Raw genomic sequence first — 12,289 nt, 5'->3', positions numbered from 1 at the left:
CTTGAAGAATTGTATCCTTACCCAGTTAGCAGGAGTAACTATATTAAGATAAATGGAAATGAGAGTTGACTCATATTAATACCTTATTGGTTCCATGCTGTATCATAATAACATGTCATTGCAAGATGTCAATAACATAATAACATGTTATTGGTTCTCAGAACAGTCAGTATCATAGATCAGTTTTGAGTTACGCAAATCCACTTTTTGTTCCATAAGGCAGTTGTGTTTTCATTTTCTGGTTAATTGGCCATAACTTTTGATAGAATACAGATATTCCAATACAGTGCATTTCATTGCATTCTACATTAAATTACCTTTCCAATGATATATAACATGATAGTATTATTCATACATACCAAGATTTTCACAATTTTGGTCACTAGTGTCTAATTCAGCTTGTTGCCCCCCTAAAGCTTGATGCCCAATGCAACTGCTACCCCCTGCACCTCCTTAGCTACACCACTGTTTCTGCTTGGGCTGACAGCCCAATCCTATCCACACTTTCCTGGGAGTAAGCCCCATTGACTGTAATGGGACTTACTTCTGAATAGATAAGCATAGGGTTGGGCTGTCAGCCTCTAGAGCCTCCTTGGGGTAAGGGAATGTTTTGTTCCCTTGTCCCAGGTTAAACACTGGTGGACCAGTTGATGCAGTCATACCTGCATCAGCTCAATAGCTGGCCCAAGTCCGAATTTATCTGAACAGGTAGATCAGGCTTGGGAAAGTGGGAAAGGATTCTGCATGCACTGCCACTGCTGAATCCACCCACCTTCCTACCCCCATCACCACCTTGTTCCTTCCTCCCTGTCCCAACCCCTGCACAACCTTACCTGCTTCAGTGGGTCTTCAGATGTCCGCCAGCACATGAGAGGCCGCTCCAGATTCCCCACCAATGGTCTGGCCACACGTGCCAGTGGAGGCTTCTTTGTAACTACCATAAAGGACTGCCATAAAGTTGCACCAGTGCTCGGCCCAGTTAGGATTGGATCATAAAATTATTAATAATAATGTGTGTCAGTAAAGAAGTTCTAATTTATGCACTTTAAATGCAATAATGTCTTTTTGGGGCTGTGAGTAAATTTAGCATTTCTAAAAGTTTGGGACAGAGTACAAGGCATCTGCTTGCCTACTGTGAAGCCCTTGTTTGTGAATATAAAACAAGTATACCCATTTTCCCTATTAAGTGTCTTGGGTTCTTGTGTGTGTGTTTTTTTTTATGCTGTTACACAGCCAGCATCAGACATGTGACTGTTTTAATGAGAGACTAGTTGTTTCAAGAGCTTTCAAGATAAGGTGCTGTGTGAATCTTCTAGGACCTAATGCTCAGTGAATGGATTGTGATGTTCTTGAGACTGAAAGCACAACAACTCTTTGTCCCTGAGAGTAGCATCTGGTGATATATCTATATATATGTATCTTTTTTCAGGGACCGGGCTCCATTTGTCTTTACCTCAGACATGGCTTATGTCATCAATGGTGGTGACAAACCCTCCAGTCGTTTCCATGACTTTGTTGATCTCTGCTGCCAAGCCTATAACCTGATCCGCAAACATACCCATCTTTTCCTCAATCTGTTGGGCCTGGTAAGTGAGACCCCAATGTACTGCAGCTGTCCAGGCCACACATCATAAATAATTTTCATCCACTGTGCTATGGTACACTGGTGTACCACAAATGGTCTGCAGGTGTGCTGCAGATTACGTGCAGGTGTACCATGGGAGTTTGGGGGAAGTGTCATGTATTAGTAGGGCATTGGGGGATGTGATCCTCTGGCTGGGAGTGTGGTGTGCTTTATCAATTTGTGTGCCTTGTCAATTTGTCAAAAAATTGATGGTGTGCAATTTAGACAATTCTAGTGCCATTCCAGTGTGCTGTGAGATGAAAAAGGTTGAAAAATGCTGTCATAACTCTTTCTATTTGCTAAACCCTTTGCTATTGCTGAAATATCCAGCAGTTCTTTGCAGTTACAGTTTTGCATAGGAGGATAGAACATAGTGATGATCAGACTTGACCTGAAATACTGCCCTCTGTCATCCAAGCCTGCTGTTTTTCCATGAAGAGCCATGCCCTATATCCTTTGTACTCTCAGTTGGTTTAGACCAGGGATGTCAAACATAAGGCCCGGGGCCGGATGCGACCCGCGGAAGCTTTTTATCCGGCCCTCAGGCTCTCAGCTGCTAAGCAGTGCTGAGGTGTTACTGCTATAAGGACAGCCCACATGAAGATTGGGCTCTCCCATATCTTGAAATATAATCAAGATTTGTGTATTTTCTTTTCTGTCATTTGCAGTTAGTGAGTTCCTAAGTGAGAAAAATTGCTTATTTTTTGTTATGCCCTGTTTAATGATATCATTTCCTGCCTAATGACATCACTTCCGGCCCCCAGCAGGCACCATGAATGCTGTTCTGCCCTTGGTATGAAACGAGTTTGACACCCCTGGTTTAGACCTTTCTTCCTAAGGGTATAAGACACACGTTTGTCTTTGTGAGACCTAATGTTCGTTTCCAGCCAGCAGGGGAGAATTTTGGCTACATTCTTCCTGCAGATAATGCAGGGTCGAAATGCATGGTGGGAAAGCCCAAAATAAGTAATAGGGTTGCTGAGTGTTCAGTTGTGACCATGTAGCCAGCATGCTTCTTTTTCTGCTGTTCTACCATTCTCCACCTGCTGTATGGTAAAACTAGAATCCTGCTTGCTACAGCTGGTGAGAGAGGCAAATAGGTAGGAGGTGCAGGAGCAAGAACATAGCATTCTTGCTACTGAAATCACAGAGTTTTAAAAGAGGCAGCCATTGTTCTCTGGATTAAACTCTGGCAATTGTACAAGTACACAATGTATAAGCTCCTGTATACAAGCAATTGTATAAGTACGCAATGTATAAGCCACTGCAGAAGCTCCTCATAGTAAACAGGCTAGGAATTCTATGGGTTCATGATTGTTGGGGGATCCATTTTGCCCTTGCTGCTTTGCACATATGCTTTGAACGTTCTAAATAAAAAGCAGTGCCTTGTGACATCATGAAGATTAATGAAACATAAACGTTACATTGATTGAAACTTCATCAGATGCACAAAGTACACTCCAGCCCATGAAAGCTTATATTGGGGAAAAATGTGATAGTCTTTTAAGGTGCCTCAAAACCTTTGACACTATTTGCCACAACAGACTAATGCCACTGTCCCTCTGGAACCAATTTATGATTAAGGGCCCAATCCTATCCAACTTTCCAGTACCAGTACTTTCCAGTACTAACCCTGCTAACTGGGTAAGAGGCACTTTTTAAGTGGGTGCTCTTCTTTTATTTAGCAGGGGGAGAGTAACTGGCCCTCCTCACCCCAGCACTGTCTTTTCTAGTGGCTGTCTGCAGGTGTTCTTTTGCATCTTTTTAGATTGTGAGCCCTTTTGGACAGGGAGCCATTAGTTGTTTGTTTGATTTTTCTCTGTAAGCCACTTTGTGAACTTTCTGTTGAAAAGCGGTATATAAATACTGTTAATAATAATAATAATAATAATAATAATAATAATAATACAAGTGCAGCTTCAATGCAGCCCAAAGATAAGGGAACAATGTTCCTTTACCTTGAGGAGGCCTCTGTGACTGCCTCCCCACCACAGGATGCACTGCATGTCCCATTGGCATGGCTGCACCGGCACTGGAAAATGGATAGGATTGGGCCCTAATCAGTGATGGTAGACTGTAGTAATGTAACGTAAATCCAACTTCCTTCACCACCTCCTTCTGAGAGTCCCTGGGATAAAGACACGAGAAAGGAACTTGGAAAATGACAAGTGCAGAGCCCCTACTGTTGCCTTGTTTCTAAGACTTAAGTGGGCACTCGTTGACCATTGTCACCACAAGCACAAGAATTAGAAATGGTCTTTTTATGTTTTCAAAGGAAAGGCAGGGTTCCCAGCCAATCAGATTGTTTGTGGTACATCCCAGAATGTTGGAATAACTTGCATCTCAAGTTTAGGATCTTTTGCACTGCCTTGTTTTCTGATGCTAATTAGTGTCCTTTGATGCTTAGATGCTGTCCTGTGGAATCCCTGAACTCTCTGATCTTGAGGACCTAAAGTATGTCTATGATGCACTGAGACCACAGGACTCTGAGGCAGATGCCACCACCTATTTCACCAGGTAAGAGGTCTTTACTCAGGCTGGAAGCCACCAACCAACTCAGTCTCTTTCACAAAGAGACCCAAGGAAGTCTTGATGCTCTGGAATCCTCTGTGAGAGATCTACTGTGGTTTCTGAAAAGTTTGGGTTAGAACAGCTAATGCTACATCAGTTTACAATCTGGATGTTTCATCCCTTGGTGCAGGTTGATCGAGTCCAGCCTGGGCAGTGTAGCCACAAAGCTCAACTTCTTCATTCACAATCTAGCGCAGATGAAGTTCACAGCCTCAGACTCGCGACCAGTGCTTTCCTTTGCTCCCCGTGTCCACACAATCAAGACATCTGGCCAAATCCTTGATGTTTACCTCTGCCGCCATGAAAAAGTCTTCAATCCCAGCAAGGGCTATGTGAGTGCTGTCAGTAAGCCATTTTGGTACAACAGGTGGGCAGTGGGGAAGAGGCACTATTGACAAGTTATCATGAGTCTGTTCTAGAAACAGGGTGTCAAGCAAGGGGCAGTGTGTCCTACTTGTAGCGCAAAGTCTCAGGAGGCTCCACTTGGACTGCAAGGAGATCTTCTTACTTTACCTTGCAGATTTACATTGTGAAGGTGAAGCGGCAGAACCCTTCTGAGGTCACCTACATCCAGCGCACCTTTGAAGAGTTCCAGGAGCTGCACAACAAGCTGCGCCTCATTTTCCCCTCCTCACATCTACCCAGGTTAGCCAAATTACTTGACAAGCCTCTTTTCCCATGGATGTCCTACTTTGCAAACTACACTGGTATGCAATTATACGAAACTGTTTAAGCAGTTCATTTAAACTGGATGCTTATTTCCACTCTCCTGTTTTTCTTTACTAAAATAAAGTTTCCCTTGGGAAGGCTTGTTGCACCAATTTTGCTCATACTCATGATCACCATACTAGAGACCAGGAGTGAAGAATCTCCTCTCTCTTTGGTCAGATTGACTAGTGACCTACTGTATTTTTTGCCTTTCTCTATCTCATGTGACTTAGGCTGCAATCCTAACCACACTTTCCTGAGAGTAAGCCCCATTGAACAAAATAGGACTTACTTCTGAGTAGACCTGGTTAGGATTGTGCCCTTAGTTCTCTTGCTTGGGTCGTTTCAGTACTCTTGCTTGTGTACTGACATCTCCTGCAATATATACCAGCTTTTGAATGAAAGCTTCTGAATTCTGCAGCCCCATACTCTTGTGTTGAAACTTGAGGATACAGATGGTGATTGTATAAATTGGTTCCTGTATCCTTGGTTCCTCTATCCCTAGACTAAGGCTTCTTACTTCCTGGACTTGCAGCTTTCAGCATAATCAAGGACACCCTTGTTTTTATTAACAAGCTACAGGCTCCTTTGCCACACAACCAGTCTCACTTTGGTAAAGCCTCCCAACAGTCCTTTCACTTTGGACATGAATGAGTAAGTGATAGCCTTATCCTATGGGCTCGTAGTGCTGGCAGAACATAGTACCAGTACTATTTGCCTTACAGCAACTGTAAAAATGCTTCTGGCAGTGTGCAAAGGAGCCAGAGCTTTCTCGCATGCATCAGGTACTTGGCCACTAGCCAAGGCATGTAAGACAGTGGGAGTATAGAATGAGGATGGGGGAGGGTGGAATAGGACAGAGTGGGGGATGGGTAGATCAGGTCTACATGGACCTGAAGGTCTGAGTAGACCCCTCCACAAAAATGAAGGCTTGCTCTGGGTAAGGGCACAAATGTTACCTCTTACCCAGAGGAGACCTCTGGAAGATCATGACACACACACACCCTGGCAGAGAACCAGTGCTCTACAGCATGCGTCAAAGTGCATATCTCATGTAGTGCCTGTCTTTCTGCTGAAACAGGTAATTGTGCCTTGTAAGAGCAGGGTGTGTGTAAGAGGGAACTGTCCTGTCAAGAAGCCCATGTTGCGTAAAGTGGTGTCTGTGTCACATAACTAACTGAACTTGTGTGTATTCATCATGACACAGTGTTAACTGAAATTTAAGCTCCAAAATGCAGATTGCGAAGAAATAGGATTCAGAGTTAACTTTTTAAAAATACTGTTGGATGAAAGTGAAGCTGGTGGAGACTGGTGAGAAAATGGATAAACTATATGGACCTTACTGCTGACAGACCTTGCTCAGGGAGAGAGAGGACAGAGTTTTGTCTGTCACAATAATGTACGCCAGCTACTCAAAGGTGACAGAACTGAGGAGATTTAAGTGTGCTAGGACTCTAGATAGTCCAGTAAAACTGCAGTTCTGATTGGACAATAAATAACCACTTTCAATCATTATCCAAAATTCCCTGAAAGAGTACGAGCTTTTAACCATGGACAGTAGCATTGAGAGACTACGGGCACAATTCTAACCCCTTATGTCAGTGCTTTCCAGCAATGGCATAGCGGTGACAATGGGACATGTGCCGCATCCTGCAGTTCGGTGTCACTCATGGAGGCCTCCTCAAAGTAAGGGAATGTCTGTTCCCTTACCTCAGAGCTGCATTGTCCTTATGTCAGTTCTGGAAAGCACTAACATAAGGGGTTAGGATTGCGCCCTACTTTGGTTAAGAATTTTCCTTCACTTGATGACTGGGATCTCCTCTTAAAGGTCTCCTCTTTTCTCCCCCACCCCAACTCAATTTTCCAGCTTCCCTAGCAGGTTTGTGATTGGACGGTCACGAGGAGAGGCAGCGGCTGAGAGGAGGAGAGAGGAACTAAATGGCTACATCTGGCACCTGATCCGTGCAGCCCGTGAGGTGGCTGAGGTAAGGACCACCTTTTCAAATGGAGAGGGTCAGAGGTGGCAGCAGCAAGGCTAAGAAGAACTTGTGGGTAGAACTGCCATGTATAACAGAACTACCTCAGAGCCATTCTGCAAATCTCAAACACTACTTGCTTCTTCTTTGCTGTACTGCTTCAGGCTAAATTGTACAGAAGCTTTAGTAATATCCCTTTTTCTTACTGACTGTCTGGGGACCATCTGGGAACCATCTTAAACTGCTGGAGAAAATCTAGCATGCAGGAGGCAGGACAGCTTCCACAATAACTGTACTAGAGAGAATTGAGGTTAGGGAACCATCATCCAGGATATATTCTGTGCTCTGCAGGGAACTTGGGTTGGCAACTGGGTTTCACCAGTGATGTATCCTCATTAATCTATCCCTATAATAGAGATAGAATCCCTCCTGTTATGCTGGTGTGTGTTTATGATATGTAACCATTGTAAGTAACAAGGAGCTTTAGGATACTTTGTGATGGAAGTCCCAGGAAGAATTAATTACTCGTATTATGTGAGTCAATTATTTGTAGATAGCATGCATATTATAAATTGAGACAAGATGCTTAACCAAATCATGTATGTCATATTAGAATGGAGATTGGAAGTACAGTAGATGACTAATCACTGGAAAAGTAAAACAGTCGCCTGGTGCTGTGCTTTTCTTGCAGTGTGACTTGGTGTATACATTTTTCCACCCCCTTCCAAGGGATGAAGTTGCTGCAGGCACAAACCCAGCTCCAAAAGCATCCGGTAAGTGTCTGTGGAACACAAGCACTTGGAGTGACATTCAGCATTCTGGAATGGAGTACCATTCTTGGACAGTCTCCCTTTGCACAGAGGCCAGTATGGAGGTGAAGAGGGGAAGATAATGGTCTTGTTCATCTTAAGCACGATGCTTTCTGGAATAGAAATGGGCATCCCAATCTTAACTTGCACTGGAACAGCGCAGGCCAACTGGACCAGCCACCCCATGGGGCTACTTAGATCTCTGCCAGCAATTTTGCTTAGAGCGTATTAGTCATGTGAAAAAATCTGCCACTTCCTGCTTTAGTGGTGCTTGTACATTTATCAGGAACTGACACGCGGTTTAGTGTGTTATTATGGGAGAAGGCAGTTTTGAATAAATTTTAAGAAAGCATAACACACTTTATGAAAAGGTATAGAAACCTCTCTGTTTGGGGTGTTGTAGCTTGTCCCTCTTTTGCCAGTTGGCAAGATAATTCTGCAATGTTGGCACTGGTAACTTTTTTTCCCCCTAGATGCAACATGGTCTCGGCCTGTTGGAAAAGTGGGTGGGGAGATCAAGTTGTCTATTTCTTACAAGAACAACAAGCTCTTTATCATGGTGATGCACATCCGAGGTCTGGTAAGTGTTAATCAGTGGCTATCCCAGTGGTTGCGATTTTAGATCTCTGAAACCTTGTGTTGTGCCAGCACCTCACAGCTGGGATTGGCTTCATTTCTTTCTCTCTCTCAGCAGCCTCTTCAAGATGGCAGTGACCCTGACCCTTATGTTAAGATCTATCTTCTGCCTGATCCCCAGAAGACTACAAAGAGAAAAACCAAAGTCGCTCGCAAAACCTGCAACCCAACTTACAATGAAATGGTATGCTCCTGCACATCTTGCCTTGTTGGGGAAGATGGGGACAGAATAGAGACATGATAAGGAAGGGCAGGTGCTAAAGTAGTTAAAGCCATGGAGTGGCAGAAAGAAATGGCTGCTGAAAATGTAGGGAGTCTGGAAGGGGGCCACCAGTAAGGCTAAAAGTCCCCTGGCTTGGAGCTAAATGCACCCAAGAATGGTATGCACAACTTCAATGGCAAAAGAGGTGTAAAGTACTATTTTACTGACTCTAACCTCAGTCCAAAAAGATGAGGCCAGTGGGTATTTCTAAAAGAGATCTATCTCTTATCTCCCACAGATTCTGTGTGTTGTATGTATCTCTTAAAAACTATTGCTTCACTGTGGAGGTTATGTATGGAGAATTTGTTACAGCTTACACTTAAAGCACATTTACTCAGTGTGTCAAAACATCTGTAAGTTCTGGCACTTCCTTACTGTTTTGGATAAGCAATCTCTCTGTCTGTCTGTCTGACAGATGATACATATCAAGGGTTAAATGCTAGAAACATGTACTGCATGTATGTCAAGATATATGCATAATTGAAAAATATACAGGATAACTGACGACTGATGTTTTTGAAGCCTAAGGCTGTCACACTTTCTCATCTTCTCAGACAGATGGTGTTCCAGTCTTCCAAGAAGTCTACTCACATTCAAAAACTTTCTTGTATCTTGCAGCTTGTCTATGATGGAATTCCCAAAGGAGATCTCCACCAGCGGGAGCTGCATCTCAGTGTCCTCAGTGAAGAGGGTTTCTGGGAGAATATCCTCCTTGGGGAGGTCATTATTCGACTACGGGACCTGGATCTGACACGGGAGAAGATGGGCTGGTTTGAATTAGGCTCTAGGAGCCACAGGACCATGTGAAGAGCAACAAGGCAGCCACAGTGTCTTTGGAACCACTCTGGCCCCATGGAAATCCCTGGGAATTGGTGCATGTTCCAGGAGTTGTATCCTGGTGTATCTGAAAGGATTTATGTTTCCTGCAAAGAAGGATGGATATATTGTTTCTCTGCAAATGAAGGGTTAATTTCCTGTGGAGAGTGAGCATTTTGTGGTTGAGTCATGATAGGAAATACTATTATGACTTGAAATGGCTGCCATAGACTTATCTTTTTATACATTTACCTTGTGTCAAGGGAGCAATGACTTACAGTGGGGGAGGGGAGACATTTGGGCCTCTTTTTTCCTTTGGGATATTTTAATTTTTTTTTTAAGAAGTACCAATAATTTGAGTCCAAATGGGACATAGAACACTTGCTGAGAAGGAACTTTGCAGGATGAGGTATCATCAGTGAGGTTCTTAATGGACTTCTTCAATGCTTTTTGTTTTGTTTTTAAGGAACATGTTCAGAAGAACTTGGGGTGGGAAGGTATCTGGGGTGGGTATGAACAATAGATTAAACCCTTATCGCTGGGATAGGAGCTAGTGTGCTCTAACTCAAGCCATCTTGGAGAATTTGCTTCCAAAGGAGAGCTGTGTAATTTGTACATGTGTAGAGCTTACAATTCCTGATTTCCTGGTAGGAGATGTAACCTAGGAGATGTGCTCTCTTGGACTAATATCCAGACTTTTGTCTGGTGGAGGCAGAAGGCAACTGTATTCCTCTTGTTCCAAACATCTACCAACAAAGGCCTTGACCATGCAAGTGTCTGGGAGCTGTCTGTTTCCATCTTCCTTGTTTGCTGAGCTGAATTGCCTCTTACATTTGTTTTGTCCTGGCCAATTGAAGGAGCTGTATTGGTTTGGGATGAGTTGCGCCAAGTTTCAGAAGAGAAGGATCTGCATGGACATAAGAAGGAGGCATTGATCTCATTCCTCCTAAACTGTGACTTGGGGAAACTAGTTCTTAGAATGAATTAGCCAAACACTCTTTGTAGCAGACAGTCTTCTATGTATGGTCATTTATGTCCAGGTTATCTAACACCCGTTGCCTAAAGTGCAGATTACATTAGCTATTCTTAAGACATTTTAAAGATGAACTCTTTAGTGTCAGGCTCTTCTTCCAAGATGATGGGCAGAGACAGGAGCTAAAGACAACCTTGCTGGGTGGTTGAAAGGTTGCCTGGCATTTGTCATAAAGCACCAATGACTTCTTGAGTCTTTTATGTATGCGCCCTCACACATACACTGAGTCATAAGGACTCCTGTAGATCAGGTGACCATGAGCTATTTCTCTGAAGCCCTTTGAGAAAAAATTTGTAAAAAACAAAAGTGGGGTGGGAAATTACAAACTTTTAAACCTTTTTCTCTTTGCAGTTATATTCTAAACCAGATTGTTTAAAAAAATCAATGTGAAAGAATGTGCCCTGTTTGGGGATTGCTATTTGCTGCCTGGAATGAAAACAGCACTTCAGAACAGGGGGAAGGTCATTGCACACCCAGGCAGAGAGCAAATTTGGGCATAGCCCACTGCCCTGGAATCTGTTCTCTGAGCACTTGCTGATTGTTTACAGTGGGAACACCCTAATAGATGGAATATTTCTCAGGATTGAGAATACAAACTAAAATACTGTATGTGACAGGGATCAAATTGGAAATAAGCTGAGTTGGGGGATGGAAAGATTATTTTTCCACCTTCCCTAGACCCAAGCTTGTCTGAAGGTGGCATCTTATTGAATCTCTCTACAGTGCTGCAAGTAGATTTCATAGAGGCACAGCATGAGAAAACCTTGGCTATCTTTGGTTTTGTCACCCCTCGTGTAGGAAGGGAAGTAGAGATGGCACCTTATTGATACCTGTTGCTCCGATGTACAATGGTGGCATTAATAAAAACAATAAAATAAAAGGAAGTGGAATTCAGTATTCGTGCTGTTTCACATTTTGCTACAAGAAGATGGGAAAACCAAGGATGCCTTTTCAAAGACATTGCATCCTCACCCCTCCAAAATGCAACAAGTCCTTCTGATCCTCAGTTAATAAGGATGGTCTGTGCAACATATTAGCTGCCTAGAAAGGTGGTGACTAAGGATTTCATGGGAATTTCATCTGACCTTAATTTACAATGCTGATGTTCAGAACTGAGCTATATAATTAAGTCAGTGACCAACTTCCTATTTCCTGTGAAATAAAAACATAGACATGGTGATGTCCTTTTCTAGAACAGGGGGGAGAGCATAGAAATGATGCAATAGCTCCTGCTTTATCTATGCTTCCCCTTTTCCTCCCCCTTTCCATAATTCTTGTTGGGTCTGTACCTACCTCCAAACCTCCTTACAAGTTTGCTGATAATTTATGGAAACAGTATCCACCACAAATGTCTTCATAAGAACATAAGAACAGCCCCCCTGGATCAGGCCATAGGCCCATCTAGTCCAGCTTCCTGTATCTCACAGTGGCCCACCAAATGCCCCAGGGAGCACACCAGATAACAAGAGACCTGCATCCTGGTGCCCTCCCTTGCATCCTGAAATAACCCATTTCTAAAATCAGGAAGTTGCGCATACACATCATGGCTTGTACCCCATAATGGATTTTTCCTCCAGAAACTTGTCCAATCCCCTTTTAAAGGCGTCCAGGCCAGTCGCCATCATCACATCCTGGGGCAAAGAGTTCCACAGACCAACCACACGCTGAGTAAAGAAATATTTTCTTTTGTCTGTTCTAACTCTCCCAACACTCAATTTTAGTGGATGTGCCCTGGTTCTGGTGTTATGTGAGAGTGTAAAGAGCATCTCCCTATCCACTCTGTCCATCCCCTGCATAATTTTGTATGTCTCAATCATGCCCCCCCCTCAGGCGCCTCTTTTCTAGGCTGAAGAG

At 43.4% G+C, this 12,289-nt stretch overlaps 1 protein-coding gene across 1 annotated transcript in view; it reads left to right on the top strand.

The window, feature by feature from the left end:
- The window catches only part of PIK3C2B (phosphatidylinositol-4-phosphate 3-kinase catalytic subunit type 2 beta), a 120,137-nt gene extending 108,808 nt beyond the window's left edge, over positions 1-11,329 (top strand). The window contains exons 25-33 of the mRNA XM_066623568.1: positions 1,430-1,586; positions 4,032-4,141; positions 4,326-4,527; positions 4,716-4,840; positions 6,771-6,888; positions 7,571-7,652; positions 8,162-8,268; positions 8,380-8,508; positions 9,205-11,329. Coding sequence (XP_066479665.1) covers positions 1,430-1,586; positions 4,032-4,141; positions 4,326-4,527; positions 4,716-4,840; positions 6,771-6,888; positions 7,571-7,652; positions 8,162-8,268; positions 8,380-8,508; positions 9,205-9,393 — 1,219 coding nt within the window. The 3' untranslated portion in view covers positions 9,394-11,329. The remainder of the gene's footprint in view (positions 1-1,429; positions 1,587-4,031; positions 4,142-4,325; positions 4,528-4,715; positions 4,841-6,770; positions 6,889-7,570; positions 7,653-8,161; positions 8,269-8,379; positions 8,509-9,204) is intronic.
- Positions 11,330-12,289: the final 960 nt, after the last annotated feature.

The sequence above is a fragment of the Tiliqua scincoides genome, chromosome 4 (genome assembly GCF_035046505.1).
Source record: "Tiliqua scincoides isolate rTilSci1 chromosome 4, rTilSci1.hap2, whole genome shotgun sequence".
In the NCBI taxonomy this organism is placed as follows: Eukaryota; Metazoa; Chordata; class Lepidosauria; order Squamata; family Scincidae; genus Tiliqua; species Tiliqua scincoides.
Note: the sequence above shows the minus strand (reverse complement) of the source record. Positions and strands in the feature narration are given on the sequence as shown.